The 24,357-nt window shown below is 44.6% G+C and overlaps 1 protein-coding gene across 4 annotated transcripts in view; it reads left to right on the top strand.

The window, feature by feature from the left end:
- Window positions 1–24,357, top strand: part of RAD51 (RAD51 recombinase) — a 709,369-nt gene that overhangs the window by 260,719 nt on the left and 424,293 nt on the right. For all 4 annotated transcript variants that reach the window (XM_069637566.1, XM_069637568.1, XM_069637567.1 and 1 more), the window contains one exon: window positions 23,375–23,492. In XM_069637566.1, coding sequence (XP_069493667.1) covers window positions 23,375–23,492 — 118 coding nt within the window. The remainder of the gene's footprint in view (window positions 1–23,374; window positions 23,493–24,357) is intronic.

Consider the following 24,357-nt stretch of genomic DNA (forward strand, 5'->3'; position numbering starts at 1 on the left):
TTCCAATCCATGTTAGTTTAGGGGCAATTTTACCCTCACAGAACATCGGAGCCGGTTTTAGCGAGAACCTACCGAATTTTCTGTCAATTTTCAGGATCTGAGATTCCAAGAGCTTAGCTGTATGTGATAAAATATCCAAGAGAGTTTAAGTACCCTTATGTGACCCAAAGTGAAAGCCCAAATATGTCGGGCCGGTAGAGGTACTCACCGAAGCACCTTCAATATGCCAAGAGGGGCAGTGGCTCTTGCGTGACATTTTTAGTAAAACAAACAATTTTTGTTTCATTAGGGTTAATGATGAGGGCATTTTCTTTGGCATATGCAGCAAAGATGTATGGCAGGCGCCGCAGACCCACCCTCGTGCAATCTAACAACAAGAAATCATCTGCCAGCGAGATGATTTTATTATTCACAACTCGTGGAGCTAATAGTCCTTCATTCCTCACGCACTCTGCCACATCTGACAAATATTGATTTAAAAATCCAAGGGGCAAGGACACATCCCTGTCTAACCACTTGTTTACACTGTACTCTTTCAGAAAGTTCCCCTTGTTGGCTAAGCCGCTCCTGGATTCCACAGTTCTTTTAGACACCTACAATGAGTCTCAGAAGGCCCAAATGTAGGCCCCAGCCTGCCAATTTGCTCCATAATTTGTTCCGATTAACACAATACAATGCAGCCAAGAAGTCGACTGAGGCCATAAATGTCTGTTCTTTCGCCTTCTTCCATGCATCCTCCTGTAGACACTTAAGGGTGAGCCCATTGACATTTGTGGAATGGCCCCTACGGAACCCTGTCTGGAAAATACTAAGCAGATGGTTAAGTGCGTTAATGGGAATGCCGAAACGATTTTGTAGTTAGCGTCTATTAAAGGAATAGGTCTGGAATTTAGGATCTGACCTACTCGCGCATTTAGGATTGGAATTACATGTGCAGTACTCCATGACAGTGGTGCATGTCCTGTAGGATATCCCTAAATTCATAGAACAAAAGATTTGCCCAGAGGTTAGGCTCTGATTTAAACATATTATTAGTAAGCCCGTTGGGGTCAGCCGCACATGATCTTTTAGATTTTTTTTTATCAAGCCCAGCCCAGTACTAAAATCAAGAGGAGGGTCCCATACCTCAGATTCAAAACTTCCCCAAATGGCTTCGCTCTCAACATCCATATTTATCTGGGAGCCAAACCCATTAGCAAAGTAATCCAACCATTCTCGCTCCAAGATCAAATTCAGAAGCGAGACCACATAGTTGGGATCCTGACCGTTCACCAGAGTCAAGAAAGCGCTAACTTGGGCTTTGATTAGAATCCCCAGCATATCTTCAGCATCACGTTGTAACAGCTGATTGTTTTTTGATTTGCAGAAGTTTCTAAACTTATGTTTAATTAGCCCAATACTCGCTTTCTGAGAGAAATCATCCAAATTAGCTCTCAATACACCACACACCTCTCCTCATAGTAGTTTTTGCCAATGCTGCTTCCTGATTGTAATAGTGAGTAGGTCTAATATTTGTACCACATCTCTTAGGTAGAGGGCCAATATCCAGCATCACACACCCAAACAGTGTCTGAATTTCATGGACATTGAAGTTCTTAATCGTCCATTCCAAAGTGGTGTTGCTTAAAGAGAACCGCAAATTGTGATTTAGTTCTTTGATGTTTCTGGACGTCCATCTCACCATATTCCCAGACATGGTTGCAGTTAACTCAGTTTGAACTCTTTATTCTCTGGTAATTACAGACACACCGAAAGTTGCAGTCAATATCAAATGATCACTCCAAATATTCAGTGTGATCGTAAAGGAGATATATTTATTCTTTAATGAATTATCCAGGAAAATATAGTCTAGCATAGAGGACCTATAACCTCGATGCCACGTATGCCAGTAGGTAGCCCCAAGAGTTTTAGTTTGCAACCCCCACCAATGGTAAGAGACCATATTTCCAAAACCCACATACCAAACTTTACCCTTCTTTCTTTTTAATGTTCCCCTTTGAGCCATGTCCTCCTCACAAGTTTCCCAAGGTGATTTACCGAAGTCACATTCTGCATTTAGATCACCTGCAACAACAATCCACCCCTTCTAATTATTCATCAACCATTCATTTATTGCGCTGCACACCTTTACAACAAAGTCCTCAAGAGGGGATATTCCACTGTGCCAATAAATATTTACTATCAGCAACCTAGTGGTACTATCCCTGGAGCTAAGATCTATCGCTAATGCCCCAAAGGGAAGGTTCTCTAGCATTGTACCTCCCAAGCCCAGCTTGTTTTCAATCTCTACAAAGAGGCCCCCAGTGGGTCCAACCCCACTATTAGTTTTGGCATATTGGTCATAAATCCTATAGCCATCTAATGTAGGGGGAGAGGACAAGCACGTCTCCTGTAGAACAATAATACTAGCCTCTTGTAAGTTACTTAGGCAATCAGGAGTGGCAAATAGGTGATAATGGGCTTGAGTATTCCAAGACTTCAGGCACAGTTTAATGTCTTTATTTTTGTTTTCCCTGCACAGGGTTAAGGTCCCCTTATGGAACCAATTTCTGCCATAGGGTAGAGATTACTGCGGCCCAGTCGATCTTTGACGAGTCCCTCTTCTGGTTTAGGAGTATGTTAGTTATTTCCCTTTATCCATCGGATTACCCAAATTAATTTGATTACTTTGTAAGTCAAGGCGATCACCCTCCATCGCTCTCCTTGACTCAATTTCAGGCCCCATATTCCACAATGTCTCTTGTTGGGTAAGAATTTGTTCTTTAACTAAGGGGGAGACAATAGTCATATAGCTTATATCGGACTGATTTCTATCCAGAAAGGCCTCTCTAGAAATATCTCTAGATCCCACTATCGCAAGAGCTGGAATTTCAGCAAATATCGTCAAGATATTCGTCCTATTTAGACAAATCACTTCATCAGGGCCCAAGAGACTTCTTATTCTTATTACATGGGGTACCCCCCCCCCCATCATGTTGGGGGTAGTTCTTCCTTTTAGGTTTGTTTCCTCCAGTCAAGTATGTTTCTCTTTTTGTGAAATATTTAGGCCAGAACCACCAAACTTATTGGGGGGTCTGTGTAGCCTATTTAACAGGTCTTTTATACCTGAAGCAATTCCAGGGTAGGCAATAACCAACAACCTTTCTTTTACTACATCAGAGTAAAGTGGTTGATTTTTTTTTTTAACTGGTTGCCCCCTCATTAGGTCCCCAGATGGATTCAGGGGCAGCTATTTTCCTAGAACCCCAGAGAGAGAACGATGCCACTGTTGTGCCTTAACCATGGGAATTTACAGAGGCAACAGATTTTCCTAAACCACTTACAGTAACTGGCAGAGAATGGCCCAAAGGTATAAGGCAAGCATTCAATTTAGGTGCCCCCTCAGACACGAACACTGGAAAACCCTTGGATTTCCCTGGCCCACAGTCCCATCCTGATCCCTTCAGCGAGTTTCCGTTTTGTTTCCTCGCATAGTTGGGCGGGTTGGGTCCCAACATCAGAACCTCCCTGGTTGATCATATGTGGGTCTTCCCTGCAGGCGGTAGTTTTGTGTCTGCATCCTTCTGCCTCTTAATGTTTACCCTAGATGGTATTTGTTTAATGCTAAACAATGTAGCGTGGGCAGTTTTAGCAGCTAAAGCACGCTGCCTTTTTACCACTAACTTCCGCCTAATTTGTCTCCCTTTATTATGGGTAGGTTTAACACTGTTTGGTACCTCCCCAGTTTCTCCATCCACCCTTATTCTTTTATCAGGCTGAGGATAATCATCAGTGCCACCAGCCATTCGATCATCAGCAATGGGGATATCCTTGCCAATGGGGGTATTACCAAACTTATCACCTCTACATTGGGTACATCAAGAGACATCCTAGGGACCAGTAGTTTTTCAGAGTCTGCAACATCTGTGATTTCAATTATCTCTGAGCAACTCTGAACCATATTGGGGTTTCTTTGAGGGCAAATCCCTGCCTCCCTGACCTTATTCGGGTCTGTATGTGTTAATCTAGATCTTAACTCTAGGCCAATGCAATCTAATTTGCTATTGACCTCCAACATCAGATCTGAGCTGATACAATCAACTTTAGTGTTAATCTCAGCCATCATGAGCTGTGCTGATTTTAATTCGGCCCATATGTTGTCATACAATTCAACAAATGGAACTCTGTACTGCATTTAGTGCAGATACAGTAGGATGTGAAAGTCCTATCCTCTCATCCACTTCCTGCAGCGTATGGTGCATTTTCACAGGTTCATGGTTCACCCTTGAGTCTCCCAAAATGTCAATCCTAGATTCTTCTCATCCTCCAGATCATTCCCCTTTTCGAGTTTCATTTCTTCCAATATATTCGTTAGGGCAGTAGGTGTATCATGCGCTGATGCATCACAGGTTTGCTGCATCACACATTCAGTGTTACCATCAGTCTTGTCGTTATCCATTGCCTTATCGGCACATACTATGATGCTAATGTCTGTAATGTCATTCTGCCACTCCCCAAAATGTTATGAGTAGTCATGACAGAGTGATCTAGCATCGCATTGCCTCTAATTACTTGCAGCATTTTCAGCTCAGGACTGGTTGTAGCTGATTTTACTATATAGTGATCCATACATTTTTGGCCTGATATTGGTCTTAATTTTGGTTTTTAGTAGGTATAGTCAGGGACCTATTAGTTAGGACTGACTCCTGAGTAGCATGTACCATTTCTTTGCAAGATGGTGCCGGGTTAAATTGATCGTCCAACTTAATGGTTGATTGGGGGACTTGATGAATTTGATCGGTTAGAGACCCTATCTCGCCACCCAATGGTTTGTCATAAGCACTATTTACAGGTGAAAGTCTACATAGTGCCGTTGAGACAGCTGGCTGAGGATACTGTTTTTTTAGCCATTTTCTCCTTAATTGTCTTGTCATTATTCGGCACCTCCTGGGTTTGAGGGGAAAATAAGATTTCCTAGTTACGAGCACATAGCCATTTGGTTTAGGTGTCGGGAGCGCATAATGAACATAGCACCTCCGATTATGGTACAGGGTACTAGCATTTCCCAGATCAAATGGTGTGGTACTCAGCCTCACCCCACAGTCTCTGGCAAAAGCCTCCAAGAAAACACTGTCAGTAATTAGTATATCCAATCACCCCAACCCAGATGAAAGGGCTCGCCACCTAGGGGAACCCTGCAGTCTCTGGGACGTTGTTACTAATAAATAGAAGTGGTGGAAAAATGTGGGATTTGTTGTATTCCTCTAAAATGTATATCCACAGGATTGATGTTTTATGTAGGGCCGTGTGTTCGTGAGATGACTCTGCACTTGAGTAGCCCGACTGGTGAGGGGAAATCTATCTGGAATATAGCACAGTTGTGCAGGAGGTGGTTTGAATAAGCACAATCAGCTAGAATGTGGGTCTCTAGGCCACAAAGAGTCCGCCGCTCGCAGCTGCCAAGTTCAAAGAGGTGGACCCCTATTTCCCTTCAAGATCAAACGTCAGCATTTCGCTTCGGCAGGATTTACCAGTGCTTACCAGTCAACAGAGTATTCCCAACCAGTCAGGCTGGAGGTCTTGAGGTGCGTGCCTTTTAGTGTATTTGATGTATTTATTTAATGATTTTTGTCCAAGGTATATACGGCCATTTCAAAGGGGGTAACGCGGTAAAAGAGTACAGAAGTGGTTGTTCACCAAGTACGAACAGGATCAAAGGTATAGTCCCGACAGTCTTCTGCTCGTATTATTTACACATCCGCTTTGCTCTGCTTACCCGTAGAAGCTTGTTTCTCTACGGTACTTCAGAACTTCCTCTGCATCTATGTTCAACCGTGGGAGAGGCTTCTCCCTCCTCTACGTCAGCCCGGCTCTATCCACGACCCCGATCCTCACTGGGCCGTTTGTTGCTGTTCTGCAAAACGTTTGGGTAGAGAAAACTAAGGTTTCAGAGAAGAAAACGCTGTGATCCACCGCGAGCCCGCAGACCCCAAAGACCAAAACACTCGGCTGCCTGACTCCACGGCCACTCCGTGGCATTTTTCACCTTATGTAGGTCAGCAAAGAAAGGGCGCTAGGTGCATCTATTATTCCAATGGTCTCTGCTGCAATCTACGATCTGGGTCAGTGCCAAAAGCTGCCTGACTCCGCGGTGAATCTCCATTTAGTTTTATCAAATCCGTGGGCAAACCAACAATTAAAGGTCACATGTTTGTTGAGCAACACCCTCCATCTTTTGGACCTCTTGAAAGTCTTGGTAAATACCATCTCGTCCTGGGTTTTCAACACAGTCGGCATATCCAATCGTACTTTGATCATTCACTACATTCACAACCTTAAAAACCTACTGAGTTGTCTTATCCATCGTATTACTCCATATGCTCAAGTCAGTGGTATCTATGCTATTTGTAACCAGTGAATAATCCAAAATAGCTGGCCCTCTGATGGGAGCAGCAATTTTCAGTTCAGTGCTGGCTCTGTTCACCCTTGGAAAAGAAAGTGTTAGTTTTTGCCCGGTTAGTGGAGACTGACAGTAGCCAGGCGGGGCCTTGGTTAAGAGCCCATCCGTCGATGGGCACAAACACTTCAGCTGGTTTTTACCTTGTTTTCCTTTGCTGGGGCCAGGGTGAAAAGATGCATCCATACACTCCGGGCACTTGCCGCCCAAGTTAGGCACCAGGGCTACAACCAAAACGTCTTCCTGTTGTGAGGACCCTTTGTCAAGTAAATTAGTTGGTTCTTCTGTTTGACAAAAGCCTGATTTGCCCCTTACCCCGGAGCACAGTATAATGAATTACAGTTGCTATCTAACAATCAATGCTGTTCACAGTTCAAAAGTCCATACACAGCAAGACGTCATTAAATTTGCTCAATTCAGGAGGTTTACAAATATATAAAAATTTTAGTTGGTACCAATTAGTCCAATAATTATTTGAATTGCAAAAGAAGCGAGCAACGGTTAAACGTGTGTAAGAATGTCGCATAAAATAATTACAACAGATCAAAGGGAAAATTCCCTGCAGGCTCTGTTTCAATGCTTTTGTCTTTGCGTTTTCACGTTTTCTCCCCCCAGACTTAATTGGTGAACGCATGTCCGTTGCTGCAGATCAAAGGGAATACTCTCCAAAAACTCTGCAATGTTACAAAGTTATTTTGTTGCTTTAACTTGTTTAGATCTTTTTGGTTTCGTTACAACAGACCAAAGGGGAGAGAAAAGAATCCTGCAGTCTCTGTTGCTATCGGTTAGTAAATGAGTTGTTCCAGCTTTACAATATAATGCTATGTTGGAAGAAGAATGAAGGGCACGTCTGACAGCAGCCACTCTCGCTTATTATAATTCGTGCTCACCAGAGACCCAAGGTAACCATGCCACTTACTGTTAATACAATTTGTCAGCTAGCATTATCTGCATTATGCAGCAGAATTCCAAAAACAAAGTTGTGCTGCATACCATGCAGTCAGACGAAATAAGGACAGAGGAGGTGCTCTGCAGTAAATCCAGCCAAGTGCCTTCAACTGCACAAAACGCTGTTCTACGCCTCGCCGACTGTCCGTCTGCTGACTGCAAACTGCTCACTTGCATTGGAGGGGCTTCCTGTATGGTGTTTGTTGATCTCTCAGGTTTGACAGCCCATGGTGAGAGGAGGCTAGAGCAGAAGTAGCTAGAGAAATGGGCGAGGCACACACTTTCCCCACTAGTGTTCCTGTCTTTCATTCAAGAAGGAGCTTTTACTAATGACGTTGACTCTCTGTGGAGATCGTTTCCCCATCACAGATCCAAGAGTGATCCTTTCAATTGTAAACAAAATCTCAATCAGGCCAATTTGCAGGGAACTCCAACTGTTTGGCGGTAAGAAACCCACTGCTAAGCCACAGTTGAGCCCCAAGGCACGCTTCGTACCATGACTGGAGCTGTAGTTCCAGACAATGAGTCCTCTGTGGTGGGGGCCCAGATACAGCTTGTTAAGACAGGTTTTTCTCAAGTACAACTAGCGGCTTCATAAAACCATAAATCTGAGGCAGTACGTGAGCTCCACTCTTAGTATAAGGCTGTATTGCATGAGAACATTTGGTAGCGTAGACTAAGCAGCCAGGCTTATTTTAGGAGGGAGAGAAGGCTCCATCTTGATAAAAAGAGATTTTTCTTTGGACCATATGTGTGCTACAAACACTATCTATTGTAAAGATAAAGGGTTTCTTTGAACACAAGTAAGCCAAGATACATTTTGGGAAAGTAAGTACTATAACATATCATATAGACAAAAGGAGGATTCCCAAAGCAAGCTACCTACTGGTGTCACACTACTGAACTGCTTTATGTGGACTAAGTTGAGGCAACAGTGAATCACATTCTTGTGTCAAAACAAATATCACAAGGTATGCACATAAGCTAGTATTTCAAAGGAAGGAATTTTTTAATTTAATTTTTCTAATACATGTTAAAAAAATGGAACATAATGAGTCCAGTAGTTAAAACAACACAAGACAAAGCAAAGAGAAATCACAGTCCTGTAAGGCAAAAAATCATGTGAAAACAATCGCGTGAATCTATTTGCTTGATTCGAGTTGTACATCAAACCTATTATATTTTTAAAGGTGATGTTAGTAGTGACAAGAGTGACTTCATATCATAGACATAGAATGGTAGTACTTCTACAGAAGCTCCAGTTGGGACAGTGTGTAAACATGAACCCGTGTGGGGAGTGTGTCGACAGGATGATTCTGTTTCCAGACTTAAAAGAGAGCAGTCTTCAGAAGTTTAGAGATGACTGTTGTCCATTAGGTGAATGTTGGACCAGATAAGGCTTTTGTCAGGACACGGAAAAAACGACAGCTTTAGCCCAGGTGTCGTATTTTTCATAGTGATTGTGAGATGTCTAAGGATGTATCTGGTAGAACTTGGAGGAGGTGTTCTATGTAGGTCAGGCGATGTATATCAGTCCTTCATACATGTCTAGAGGGGCAAGGATGCCCATAGTGGCTGTTGCTGGCTTCTATAGATCGTAACGTTGATTAAAACAGCGGTAGATTATATGAGGTGGGCGTTACCGCAATGCTGATATTATTCGTCCCGACTCTTAGCGCGTGTAATGGCGGCGTTTTTGTGAGTTCAGGGCCCTCTTTCCCTCTGTCAGAGCGGCATCAACCATATGCGAGTTCATCCGTTGGTAGCGTAGACGGAGCAGCCAGGCTTATTTTAGGAGGGAGAGAAGGCTCCATCTTGATACAAAGAGATGTTTCTTTGGACCATATGTGTGCTACAAACACTATCTATTGTAAAAATAAAGGGTTTCTTTGAATACAAGTAAGCCAAGATACATTTTGGGAAAGTAAGTACTATAACATATCATGTATACACAATTCTAAAAACCAACTCTCTATACTTATATACTCCTACTTTCTGGAGGGGCCGCTAGCTACTAAATGATAATTATGAACACTCACTATTTTAGAATGCACTAAGCAATTTCGGGACAGTACAGCCCAGTGTTATCAGTTTTAGCAGCAGCAGCAGCTATTCAAGGTAAGTAAAGACTGTTAGGAGAATTCTCAGAAATGTGCCAATTCCCTCTCCCTTGGAGACCTCCAGCATCTTTACTGGATTTTGAGGACTTGATTTTTTTTACCTAGAGAGAGAGAGACCCCTTTTCCCACTCTCTCATGTACTTTAATGTGATTTTTCCTCTTTTTTTTCTTTTTTTGTACTCTATTTCTTTTGGTTGTGGAGTCTGACAAACTCCATAGGCATTATCTTTTACATTGTGTCCCATAGCACCTTCAGTGCAGTGACGGAAGTCTCTTAGATTTTCCAAGGTTTAACTACCTTCTCTGGGATGAACTACTGTTTCCCAGAGCAGTAAAGTGAAATTGACTTTACTTACATTTGTAACTTTCTAGACCCAGCACACAATATAGTTCAATAGGGTGCTGGAGGGGTTACCTAGTATCTCCTTGGTAACATTTTATGTTACCCTTTCCTCACTGAATGTCTGGTGGCAGTGGTTTCATTTTTACCACTGTGGTGTGCATTTGCCGCGGGCTGCGTTTGCAGCTGCAGTAAAGCTCCCAAGGGTGCCATTTTTTGTCAAAATGGCCTGGTCTTCTTTTTCCAACGTTTCTTTGTGGAAAGGTTCTACTTGAGATTTACTCTGCGTGCCAAACAAGGTTTGGTCCCTTTGTTTGTTTTGCCTTTGGCGGGATTTATGAGTGAAGCCCGCTTCTGGCTCCAGGGTGTCTGGGGTAGGCAGGAAGTGAGGGAGGTGCCCGAAACTCCCTGTGCATTTCCTAGGAGACCCAAATGCACTCTGTGATTGGCTGGCTGGCTGGCTGACAAGGACGACTTCTCCCCTTGAGTTGGTGGGACCAATCAACTCCCAAGTAAGCCACCTGGACATCCATCTCGGAGCTGGTTGAATTTCCAGAGTTGCTGCTGGGAACCGTAGTGCCAGGGAGAGGAACACCAGTGTGTGTGCGTTGCTTTTAAGTTGGACAAGAGCTCCAGAAAGATCCCCGCCGGACTCTGAGGAAGCAGGACTGACTGAGCCCCCTCAACAGAGTGCGGGGAAACCAGAAGCAAGTAAAGTCCATCTCGACAGCCGGGAACCGCGTGTTGCTATTTGCGGTAAATGCTAGGAGCTGAAACACTTAACAACCACTGAAAGTGAAGTTTGCCGGTTGCAAGTTTTGACCGTCCCCGTGCAGTGCACGAATCCCCCGACATCCTCCCTCTTGTCCCCACAACTGAGGTCCAGGAACAGTGAGATCTGCAAAGCTGCACAGGAACAGGCATCATCTGCTGCATCTTTTCTTCATTTTAAAGGTACTCTACAAAGTCTAAGAGAACTTGCCTCTTGCTTTAGAGTTGCTTGCATCTTCTACTACTCACAAGTCTAGCAGCTTGTGAGTAGTAGTTGATTCATCTTTTTCTTTAGACTTCTGAAACTTTGTGCAAATACTTTTCTACCCACCTTCAAGGAAGTGCTCCAGCCCATATACACTCTTGCCTACTGACGTTGGCTTAGCCTGTTTTAACTGAATGACTCTTATTGGGGGATCTGAAAGTATTTGACTGCTTAAGAAATATTTGTGGTATCTTGTTTGCTCTAATGTTTCCCTTTTTGCTTGCTCTTAACTAAATCTGAATGCCAACAGTAATACATTAATGTCAACAGCACCCTAGTAATTGAAGTCACATGGGAGTGTAGGACTCTGCTGTATGCCATACCAAATGGGTATTTACTGATTCTGAACTTAAGAGTGTATCATTTTGAAGTATATTTGTGTGGTGTTTTACAATGTCATCTTCCTTCTGAAGAAGGCTTCTATTAACTGACTGATAAATTAATAAGTGTTTTATCAAGAAACCCTGTGTGTAAGTGTCTGTTTGAATACTTGTCACTGTGAACCTCTGTGTAACTCCCCTACAGCTCACATTGACCCCTCTTGAGATGAGCCTGGCTACTCGTCCACATTACCAACATGTGTAGTACAGACTTATACCAAAGGTTGGGTTACTACTGCCAGGAGGTCAGGGTTGTTGTAGTGCACCCTAAGGGTACTGCATACAATCTTGCCTAACAAAGACCATATGCTTTTAAGTGGTGCTACAAGCAATAATTATTAACTTCAAGACTGTTTTAGGATTGTGCCTGATCCCATCATGGAATAGGAAGGATTTTTTTAATTTTTTTTTTACCTCAGATTGCCGGCCATGTTGCTCTGACTAATTCAGACATAGTTCTCTTTTGGTTGATGACGACCCTACCTATGGAGGGTTACCAAGCATTTGTACAACCAGCAATTAGAGCGCAGAAGGTGAAACCCAAGGATGGTTTATGCATTGGTCTCTCCCTTGGCTATGAGGCAGTGGCCTATAGAACAGGCGTAGTGTTCGAATGGACTAGCAGTTGAAATCAAACATTTCCCTACAGGAACTATAGCTCGTTGATACTCGACTTTTATACGACCCCCTTCGCACCCCCCCTAGATGGAGATCAAACTGATGTATGGGCGTCGGAGCTGTTGTATAGGTTGAAGCTAACCAACCCTAAGGGAAACATAATTATAGCTGATGACTTTAACACATTATGTACAAATCTAGGAAATGGAGTAACAACTTATAGAGATCATTCAGAACTCAATCGAACAATAATACAGAAGGGCCTGAGTTGGCCAGAAGCATTGTTTGAATGTAACCTTGTACCTTTGTTGCCTTGTAAGACCAAAACCATGCTTGAGGTTGTTACGTGGACTAATAGCCCTAGTGCCTCATGCTTGGATTGTATCTATGTAATGGATATGCTGCACCATAAATTGAAGTAAGAAGTTGAATGTTCATCTCTCCATGACCTTGCAATGCTGAACGTTATGTATAGCAGGAAGTTATGTATAACAGGAAGTTAGAGCTAGGCAAAGTGTCAGCGCAACACTCAGTGCAACAGAATTGTATGAACAGAGGGTAATTTATAAAGGGCTAATTGTGCGCACAGCTTGTCTTCCAGAAGTTGTACTTCAGTATTGCAAAGGTGATTTGGCTGAATTATTTATATTCATAAAACCTATGCTTTATATGGCAGGGAAAATGCCAATACAAGGAAGTGACAACCCCATCATTTTTTATTACAAAATCCATATAGAAAAGCGCCAGTTTTGCAGGAAAGTTAAGGCCATTAAGATTAGCAAGATTTTGACCCATCAAGAAATAAAATGCAGATTGGGACTGTGTACTAAACATAAGAATTGGTTACGTAGCCATAAATCCAATCTTTCTAACTAGAAAATGGTATATGGATTGATCCATACAGCAGATTCTCTGAGGTTTTGGTATCTTCATCAAACTTTCCCACGTTCCGTGCTGGTATTTATATCATTGAGCAGGCAGAGTGGAGCAGGATATTGCAGGCTATTCGACTTTGCTTAGAGAAAACTCAGGCGGCGTCCATTTTACAGCCGCGCAACAGCACCCCCCTTGGCAAGCAGAAATCTGTGAAGGTGCTTAAACGATAAATGAGTGGTGAAGAGGAGCAGGCAAAATGTCAGAAGTCCCCAACCCAAGGAGATGAAAACACATCTTAGTCTTCCTTAGGTGACTTGTTAATCAGGAAGTACTTATCAACCCTTCTTTGCATTGCTAAAGGGGGAACTATGGTGTCTACCAATTGACTTTGATGTCAGGGTTCATTGTTTAGCGTCATAAGGTCGGCAAAGAATGTTTTTCTAGATCATCAATCCTTCGTCCCAATGTTCCACAGCCACGTTCCACATCAAAACTATAAATTCCAAATAAGGTTTGTAGTTCGAAAAATCCCAAAATACAGATCGATCGATCACTAAGCATCAAACTGTGAATCCCTAATAGTTCTCCTAATCGCAAACCTCAAATTTCTTCTAGTTTACAGACCACCAACGTATGATGAGACTTTCGTGGAAACCTTCACAGAAGCCATTACCAACCTAGCCATCGAGCAGGAACACCTGATTATCCTGGGAGACTTCAACATCTGGTTTGAAGAAGAAACCGCTAACACACAAAAATCACTTGCCAAACACCACCACTACAGATTCTCTGGAGCGTCCACCTCATTATCCCTTTCGTAATCGCGCTACTCGGGACAACCGCTAAACAACCGGACAAACTGACATTGTCTTGAAAAGAAACTGGAGGACCATCAAAGCTAGCAACCTAATAGAACTTGAAATCAACAAACCACCACCAAGAGCCCTTGAAAAAGATGACATCTCCAAGGAAAAATCTTTCACCCATCACGCAATAGCAACAGCAAAAATGGTTTAACCCGCTTCTCAGCGACATGAAAAGGCAACACAAGGCACTTGAACTAAAGTGGAGGAAAAAATATGACCAGGCAAAGAAATTAAAATTCCAATGACAAATCTGTTCATACAAAAAGGAAATTTACAAGACCAAAAAGAAATTCTACATCAACCGAATCGCCAAAGCTGCCAACCGAACTGTTTATCATAAACGAAATGAGAGCCCCGAGATCCCCAACCCCCCCCAAACCCCACCTCCTCCCGGCTGCATCAGCACACCCATAACGTCACTGAAACTATGCAACGACCTCACAGATCACTACAAGAACAAAATCGGCACCATCCAGCAAATCATACAAAGCAAACCAATCTACCACAACACGCAACCAACCTTGCCAGCTGAGGATCATCGGAACAAACTACAAATCTTTCCCCAAATATCAGCAGAGACATTCGTCAAGCTGGTAAGAAACAGCAACAAAGCCGGCTCCCCATACTTGCACAAATCAATCCTGATGCAAGGAGCACCCATAGGACACTACAGAAACCTTTTCAACCAATCGCTGTTAGCAGGAAAAGTACTGCGATCATTCAAATCGGCATACATCAAGCCGCTCCTCAAAGACGCAGCAGGCGGTGTGGAAGCCCTTGACAAATACAGACCCAACTCAAACATCCCCTATCCACCAACTGCTTGAAACCTATGTATATAAAACACAATATTACATAGGAGAATACCTTCTGCTGGACCATGCACAACAGAAATAGCACTGCTCTCAATCTGGGATGACCTGAAGGCTAATGCAGACTCGGACACAAGCACAGCTCTAATACTTCTGGATCTCTCAGCAGCATTTTACACAGTCAGCCATGACATCCTCATCAGGAGATTGGAAGAAATAGGAATCAGCGACCTAGCCTTATGCTGGATTACATTTTTCCTAATGAATACCGTCTGGATCAAACCCTTCAAATCCACCCGAAGGGAATCCACCTTTGTAGTACCACAAGGATCCTCCCCATCTCTGCTGCTCTTCAACATATATCTGCCTCCACTAATCCAGCTCATTAAAAGACATGGCCTCACATGCTACAACTACGCTGATGACACACATCATCTACAAAGTACAAAACACACGCGAATGAAACACAAACTTGCAAGAATGCCTACAAGAACTCTATGGCTGGATGAACAGAAACAACCTCAAACTCGACCCTGGAAAAAGAAATAATGGTTATATCCAAAAAAGCCACTACATCCCATGGCCAACAGAACTAGGAACAGCAAAGACGCCATAGTCAACAGTAAAGAACCTGGAGTCATGCTTGACAACGAGCTAACACTTGAGCAGCAAGTAAATGCTATAATCAAGAAATGCTTCTTCCTCCTGCACACAGTAAAAAGGATCCTACTATTCCTCTCCTTCACCCACAAAACACTCCCCATCAATCATGTCCACAGTAGACTAAGTCAACGGCCAATACCTAGGAATGCCAGAACGCCTACTAAAGAAACTTCAGCATATCCAAAATGCAGCGGCCAGACTCATGCTCAAACTACCACGAAGAGAACACATTTGCCCAGCACTGAGAATACTACACTGGCTACTGATAAAACGGCGACTAAGGTTCAAAACAATGTGCATAACGCACAGAGCAATACACTGCTGAGGAGCAGAGTTCCTAAAGAAGAAAATAACCACTCAGCAAGACCACTCGGATCAAGCTACGACATTCGTCTAGAACCAAAACCATACAATAAAAGAAAATTCGTAGGAGCTTTTTCATAACACACGGCTCCTAAAACATGCAATTCCCTACCAAAAAACATAAGCAATACAAGGGATCATCTGGAATTCAGAAAACTACTAAAAACTTGGCTCTTCACCCCAGAGTCAGACGGGAACAAGTAGGTGTCGTACATTCTGGCAGAAACGGGAAGCCCAGGGAGGGACCTACAATCCATTGCCTAACCATCCCCAACTGCTGGGCGTGGGGAGGACGTTTTAGACCTCTAATGCACACACTGCCAAGCTTACAGAGGAATTCCATAGTAGGCAGGGCCTCCCCGCTAGAAGTCATGAGAGCTGGCCATAGCGTGCCTAACCTAACCCTCTCTAACCCTAAGGTGGGGGGGGCACCTCCACGACCTATGTCCACACACTGCTAGACTTCTACTACAGAAGATAATTCCAACACTGCACCATACCTACCAACTAGGATGCCAAACAAACAATATCAAAGCACACAGGATGGTTTTGGATGCAGACCACAGAAACCAAAGCAAAGCGGTTAAAAAAATGAAATAAACCTGCTAACCCAATACTAAAACCTAATTTTTCTGCAAACTCTTCTCCTACAGAAACTCAGACGATCACATCTCTGCACAGCAAACCGCACATACTTCACCACATTGCAACAACATACAAACACATAGCCATGTACAACAGCACATGGGAATCGTTCAGACTCGAAAATAGCACCTAAGCTCAACGAACGGTGCAAACCGAACTGAAGCTGCCAACAGTATATCATCTCACTTTCCTATTACCACTGCACCCCACTAACTGCTCTCCCACAGCCTTCCTGTTTCACACTGTCCTTTTTCAGATCCGCCAGGGGTCCACTACGGTGGTGATAGTGCGCGGAACTAACCTTTAACATTAACATCTAAATAACCATAATATTGATAGTTTGCATCAGCTAACAATGGAGAATATTAAGGGAAGTGACCAAGGCCTGCAATGTTTGTTATATTTTTTTTAATTCTCCAGCATTAGATCTTTAATGTATTCACATGCTTAATGAATATTCCCCTTCATCAGGCTGGGAATCCTTGGTAATATTAAAGCAGTTTAGCTTTAAAGCTTAAAACCGCCTGTTACCTTTTGTAGACTCAGTGTCACTTTGGGTCCTATTGCCTGAGCCAATGACATAGGTCCTCCTTAGCTCCACCCCTGGTGGCCGTCTTCAGATGTTTACCGTACATATAAGTGTTGGGAGTCCTTGATTTTTGGTTCCTTAAAACTTTTTCTGGCCCTATTTTTGAGAACCATTTCATCCACTTCAAGTTTAGTGCCTCACCGCTTCCCGATTATGGTGATCCGTTGCCAGTGAGGTTTCAACCATCGACTGAGCTCCAGCCCGTCTAAGGCCTTTGTCCATTGTAGCATGGTGGACACGAGGAGAAATGGCCTTTTTAAGGCTCGGGCCAAATGTCACCTCAAATGTCTATATTGAAGATCTAAATGAGGTGTTTGAACTGCCTGTATCCTGATCTCGATGTCCACGGCTGGCCCATCTGCCAATCCTCTTCGATAGAAACCCGTAAAGTCCGCCATCGCAGGGTGATGACATGGTTAGATGACGGCGCCAGGCCCTCTGACTCAACCTCAGGCCGCAGTCATGCCCCCACCAGACAAAGCAGACACTTCCAATACGTTACCTCTTTTAAGTGGTCGAGGTGCCATAATGAACCCCCTGGGGAAGAAACTCCAAAAAGGATGCAGGTCACATCAAACTTTTCCAACGTCTACCTCATCTGCGCCTATGACCACCATGTGGGCAGTTGCTTCTCCTAAAACTCCATTGTCGAATCATTTTTCAGTGAAGCAGCTTTCAACCACTACGCCCATGACTACTACTCCTTTGACCACCCATAAACTGGCAAAAGCTTCCTCATTGACGACACGCCCATCCTTGTTGTCGAAAACCTTGTCGACAACCTCATCAACGATTCCGGCTACTGCTTCGTCCACGACTACGGTGTAACGCTCACCTGGTATCCACGGGGACGTCACTCAGCCTGTTCTGACCTCTTACGACCTCAATCCCTTCCCTGGAGTCTACTCGACTGGATACTGGGCCTTGTTTTCTTGGAAAGTGTGCTTTTCATCCTGCTTTCAGCGCAGGGGCGGGTTGATTGATTCAGGCTCGTTGCTGCCTAGTTACTTCACTGGCAAGAGTCCGACAGGTAAGTATGAGTCTTTTGAACAGTTCTCTAACTTTGTTCCTTTCCTTCCTTAGATGATGGCCGGCATCCGGGATGGTGACTTGCATCTGAGATGAGTATCGCTGAAGGTGAGTGAGAGCGCGATGCGACCCTTTCGTATTTGTATTGAATTGAGTTCTTTTTCTGTGTCTTTTAGGTGCTGCAACGTTTTCAGCATGGATGCCGGTTATGAAGAAGAAATGCGGTGAGTAAGCGTGGTATGCGGCGCCTCTAGGTTTCCACGCTAACCTTGAGTGTCTTTTCTCTCTTGCAGATGGATGAGAGGTTCCGGAGACAGAGTTCCACCAGAGAGGCTGGGATTCAGGTAAGCTTTTGAAGCTTGTACAGTCTTTAAAAATAAGCGAAGATTTGCCGAATGCTTGCTAATGCCTTTTTTCTGTTCTTTTCCCTTTTCCTTAGGAAGCAGCGTGCCGGGATGGGAATGACGCCGCCAAAGATGCCCGCAGAACAGAAGAAGCGATAAATGATGGGCAGAAGCGCCGCAAGGTAAGGCTGTTCCTAGCAGTGTTCTTGCAGGAGCTGAGCGCAGAAGAAAGATGCAGGCCTACTGGAGACCGATCCGAAACACGGTGAGTGTCACGCTGCAGGTGCAGAAAACACAAAGCGTGTTTCTTAGCCTGGGCGTGGCTTAAATATTCTGTGGGTATCCCAGGTGTCTCTGGGCTGAACCACTCCCAAAAGACTAGACTGTACATGCAGTTCTGGGAACCGAAATATGTGGGGGCATCCATCTTGTCCCCATCAATGCACTACAAGTGTAATCCCCAATGTTATCCTATGGGAGTAAGTGAGTCTGGTGCCACAAGCGCCAAGTCTGACTCCAAGTGGGTCTTTGGAGGGATGGAGGGGCCCTTGAGGGCCATGTAGGTGATCGTGGCCTGGCTCCAGCCTAACATCTTGGAGGGCTGGGGACATGAGGGGCAGGAATCATGACAGCCGGTCACTTCAAGCGAGACCATTACTACTCCGTCGCCTGGCTTTGGGTCTCCTAAAGAATTGCCTTCAAGTCAGTCACTCACGCACAAATGCCTCGCAACTGTGAACCGAACTACCTCTCTAAACTATTGATACGCAACACTGTTCCCCGACCATGAGGAAGTGCATGAAGAGCCTGCTCCTCTTCCCAAAATGCCTGTACCACTCCCTCCTAAACAAAACCCTCTACCAGTTCAACCACCAATCCCCTGCGGCCAGGGATCTTTCACTTGATATTATGTCCATCTTGCAAACCCTGTTGTTGTAACTCCGGCAGCATCTTCCTCCTCAAGGCAGACCTCAGGAGTTCCCTTCCAGAGAGGGTTTGGCCTCAGCTCAGCAATCTAGACCTCCACCGGTTGCCACCCTCACTGGCACTGAGCCTGACTATGATCTCACTGACAAGTCTCCAGATAATCATATCGTGGTTGAGTTTGAAGACCTTGTCCCAGGTGATGGTGAGCCAGCAGATCTGCTGTCAAGAGATTCACCTCCAGATTAAATTGGCTCATTTCACACCCTCCTGACCCGTGCAGCCAAACTGTTGGACCTTATAACGGAAGAACAAAGGAAGGAATGTTTTCTTTTCCAGAGACTTGAAGCTTCCAGAAAGTCTCTAGTGTCCATCGCCATGTTGGAGAATATCTGGGACGATGGTCTTCTGGTCATGAAGAACCCCTTTTCAGCGCTGCCTAAGAGACCAGCTGGAGAAAAAGTACAGGCTCAGATTTAGCTCCAAAGTGCCTGCTCACATCAACTCTGGTCTCGGCAGCAGCATGGAAATGGTCCGCCAATCCTTCGTCCTGCATGGTGCCCCCTGAGGAGAGGGTAAGCAGCTTGACACCTTTGGGAAGAGTTATATTCCACATCCACAAGTACATCAAGATGGAAAACACATTGGCGATCCTCTCCTGGTATGATTGTGAGCTTTGACACAAGATGGATCCCATCCTGGAATTTCTCCCTGGTCATGGGGAGGGATAAGTCTTTTGCGCTATTACATGAAGGTGAGGCTGCTTCAGACCATGCCATCATCGTGGTGTTACATTGCTGATGGCGGGTTTTCAGCAGATGGGGAAACCGGGCTGTACTGCAGTGCCAAGGATGGCTGAAGGCCACTAACCTCCAGACAAAAGTTCAAATAAAGGTGGTCGATGTGCCCTTTGAGGTAGACCTTTTTGTAGAAAGTGGGTGAAACCCAGCAAACCATAGACGCAGACATTGATTCAGCCCTTTGGCTGGGCACACTCCAACAACGCTGCCAGTCCTTTTGATCTGGGAAACCAAAATTCTCCAGGGACTACAGGTCCTCTTATTGCCTGCAAACAACCTGCACAGACTCCCAGGAGGGTTACAAAGGAAGGTTCCAGGTGTACATGGGAAACCAGCATCAACCCATTGGTTTTTAAAGGGTCCTAGCTGCTTAATGGCCATGACATACCCCCCACAGTCCCCCAAACCCCACCCCCATGCTTCCACATCCCGGTAAGGGGTCGGTTGACCAACTTTGTCTGCCAATGGGAACACATCACGACCAACAAAAGGGTGCTCAACATAATTTGTCAGGGTCACACCCTAGAAATAATGGGGAAAATACCCTTGCATTCATCCGAAACAGAATAAGGAGCAATACCTATTCTTCCTCCTGCAGGAGGTTCAGGCCCTTCAACATAGAAGCTCTCCAGTGGCAGCCAAAGGCTCAGGCATATATGTCTACCCTTACCTGGACATTTAGCTACTGCATGCTCCATCCTTGCCACTAGCAACACAGCACACTGAGGAGACCACCCAGTGTCTACGTCTCTGGGAAACTCAATTTTCCAAACTCCTGCATACAACCTGCTCAAAGAGCACCGTTCTTAGGCTCACGCCTCTTCACCCTCGCATGTCTCGCCAATCCCTCCAAGGAGAGGGTCGACTCTACACAAAGTCCAGCAACTGTACCAATTAAAAATGGTGTCGGGACGCTCCATCAAGTCTCTACTAGGGGTGATGTCCTCATGCTTCCCTTGGGTCCCACACTGCAGGCTCCACATGGGACATCTTCAGAAATTATACCATGCCCGCTGGCAAGTTTCAGGGTCGTGGGAAAACCAGCTTCTCCTCACACCACTGTTCCGCAAAGCTCTCCAATGGTGGAGTCATCGCAACAATCTCATACAAGGTGCTCTCTTTTGCCTTCCAATACAACCGGCTTCAGTTAGAGCAGATGCCTCCCTAGAAGGGTGGGGAACCCACTCAGGATAGTGCAGAGGCCTCCACATCAAAGTCCTGGACCCTAATGTCCTTCAAGCCACAATTTCAGTACAAGGTAGACCACATCTTCAGACGCTACCACCATGTTCTACATCCGGAAACAGGGAGGTATCTGCTTTCCAGTCTTGTATGCAGAAGCACAGGCGCTATGGTACTGGACAATGGCACGGAACATGTTTCTCATCCCCCCCTTCCACCTACCAGGGATTCAAAATACCATCAGACTCCCGCAGCACGGAGCTCTGGTTGTGCCATAAATGGGAGCTTCATCAGGATCAAGTTCTCTGCCTCTTCCTTCAGTGGGGGCGTCCATAGATGGATTTGTTCACCACAGCGACCAACGCGACGTGTACCCAGTTTGCCTGTAGATATCCCCAGCCAGGGAGTCTAGGGAATGCTTTCTCATTCTCTTGGGATGGGCTATTCCTCGTTTTTCTGTCAATTCCGCTAATCCTCGAGTTCTAAATACACTTTAATAGAACTGCTGCAAAATGGTTCTGGTGGCTCCAGCATGGCCACGCCAGATTTGGCACTCCGGCCTGTCCACGTGTCGGTGGTCCCTTACATCAAACTGCCTCCTCTTCCCAACCTGCTCTCAATAGACTGGGGCGGGGGGCAGTGCAAAACCACAATCCAGCGTCCCTTGACGGCTTGGCTCTTGCTGCCCTAAAACTGACACATTCCATTACCTCCAGAATGTAAACACATTCTTGCTAGAGCATCCTCTACGCTGTCATGATATAAGCACAAATGGAAACGTTTTACAACTGGTGTGCATTCCAGCAGCTCAACCCGCACTGGATCCAGGCGGCTCAAATCCTGCCATACCGCCTGTCTCAAGCTAAAGCAGGCCTGGCACACTAGTCCATCAAAGTCCATTTAGTAGCCCCCTAAACACACCTTACAAGCCGCTGCTCCAGCTTGTGAACTAAATCTGTTGCTCTCCAAATTAATGGGCCCACCGTTTGAGCCTCTACATCTTGCTCCTCTAAAATTCCTCTCCTGGAAGACAGCATTTCTAGTTGCCATCACTTCAGCCAGACGAGTACGGGAATTACAAGCCCTATCCTAAAAGCTGCCAAACTTGACCTTTCACCAGCCCATGGTTTTTCTCTGAACTAACCCTTCATTCATACCAAAGGTCCCTTCAGCTTTCCATCTGAATGAACTGCTGCTACTGCTGCCTGTATTCTTTGGCTCCCCCATTTCTCTGACATAGCGGGCCTTGCACTCTTTTGATGTTGCAAATGCCCTCAAATTGTATCTTGCTTGCAAAAGAGTCCTCAGCTGTTTGGGGCGTTTGGACCTGTGGATAAAGGCAAAGCCCTCACAAAATCTTCCATTTCCAGATGGCTATCGGGGTGCATTTCACACTGCCATCAACTGGCCAAGAGGTCCCTATGAGGAAGAACAAGAGCACACTCAACCAGAGCCGTAGCATCTATTACAGCATTGCTGTCCGGTGTCCCCCTACTCGACATCTGCAGGGCAGCCACGTGGAGGTCTGTCCATAACTTCACAAGGTTCTACTGAATTGATAGGGATTCCAGGGAGACCACCACATTCCGCCAAGCAGTGCTCCACAACCTGTTTGCATGAGTTGGCTGTTCCAGAGGGGAGTTCAATTGCTTCTGTTGAGCTGTACTGCCTTCCATTGGTTGTGTATATGTACTGCTATATAATTGTGTTCAGTAAGCATGTGAATCCATGAAAGATCCAATGCTGGAGAAGGACCAAGTAACTTACCTATAATTCCTGTTCCCTAGCATTAGTATCTTTCATGGATTCACATGTGACCCTCCCGCCTAACCCTCTCTAGCTCGTCTTGGTTCCTACTGTTCCAATAAGTGTGCTTCCAAATCTGAAAATGGCCACCAGGGTGGAGCTAAGGAGGACCTATGCCATTTGGCTTGAGCAGTATGACCCAAAGTGACACTGATATACTACAAAAGTGACCAGCAGGCGTAAGCTTTAAAGCTAAGCTGCTTTAATATTACTGAGGATTCTCAGCATGACAAAAGGGAATATTCAAGAAGCATGTGAATCCATGAAAGATACCAATGGTAGAGAACAGGAGTTACAGGTAATTAACTTGTTCCTTATTTATATAATGCTTTAAGTATCCGTGTTCAGCGATAAGTGTGTGCTGCTCCAGGCGACTTGGAGAATTGAGTGACGGGATCCTGCCCAACATAGAATTGAAGGGAGGGTCTTTAAAGCATATGACCCAGTTGAGGCGCTCCTATTCAAGAAACCTTGTAAAAAATGTATATGTAGCTGACACTTGTTAGTTTGAGAAGTTTTAACTTTTGATGAGGAGTATGTCGTGCACGTAGTTGAGGTCAAGATGTGAATTTTAATTTATTTTTTGGGCTTTTCTAGGCAGAAGCTGCCAAACTTGTACCAATGGGATTTACTACAGCAACGGAATTTCACCAGCGGAGATCAGAAATCATACAAGTAACTACAGGATCCAAAGAACTAGACAAGCTTCTTCAAGGTATGAGTCCTCTTAAACTCTGTATTTATTAGTTTGTATAGGGAATTGCCCTCTTCTCGAGATGCTGCCCATAGATTTCTAGTCTGTGAAACCTTTGGTTTTACATCTCATCAAAGTGTAATCTGGGTGGATTTCAGATGACTGGTGCAAGTCCAATGTAGATATTCTTCAACACTAAAATAACATGCAAGACCATATTTCTGATTCTCCTATGAATTTGGAGACCAATTTTAGGAACACATAAAAATTAGATAATACCCAATTAGATGATGCCACAGAGACTGCCACAAATGAAACTTTTTGGAAATGGTGGCTTCTCCCTCAACTGCATGGGTATCCTACTTAAGGGCCTGTATAAGTCAGACACTAAACAAATGCTATCCGCTTTGAATCTAACAAACTACCCCATTAATCAGTGCAATTCTCGAGTCATTAGGACATGTGTGACACCTGATCACCTATTGTCACACAGATGATAAATTCATTTTTTAGAAAATCTTGTGTCCCAGACACCTTGAAACTGGTATGAGGTGCAACTTCTTTTGTATATAAAATAAAGCCTTTCCTGCATCCAAATACCATCCCCAACTGTAGACCTATCTCAATTGTGCCTTTGTTTTTTGAGATTTAAGATGGATGTAAAATAATCCAGCTATAGGATCACCTGGAAACGAATACACTCTTAGGAAACGGTGGCTTCTGCCCCTTTTGGAGCATTGAAATGGCTTTATTGGTGTTAAGGACACTTAGTTGAAAACTATTAATGATGGTCACATAGGAATGCTGATGCTCTTGGACTTGTATGCTCCAGTTTAGATCACGCTCCAGTGTAGATCAAGAACTGTAAGACAGCCTCCGGGATTGT

The sequence above is a fragment of the Ambystoma mexicanum genome, chromosome 14 (genome assembly GCF_040938575.1).
Source record: "Ambystoma mexicanum isolate Mex_15411 chromosome 14, UKY_AmexF1_1, whole genome shotgun sequence".
NCBI lineage: Eukaryota > Metazoa > Chordata > Amphibia > Caudata > Ambystomatidae > Ambystoma > Ambystoma mexicanum.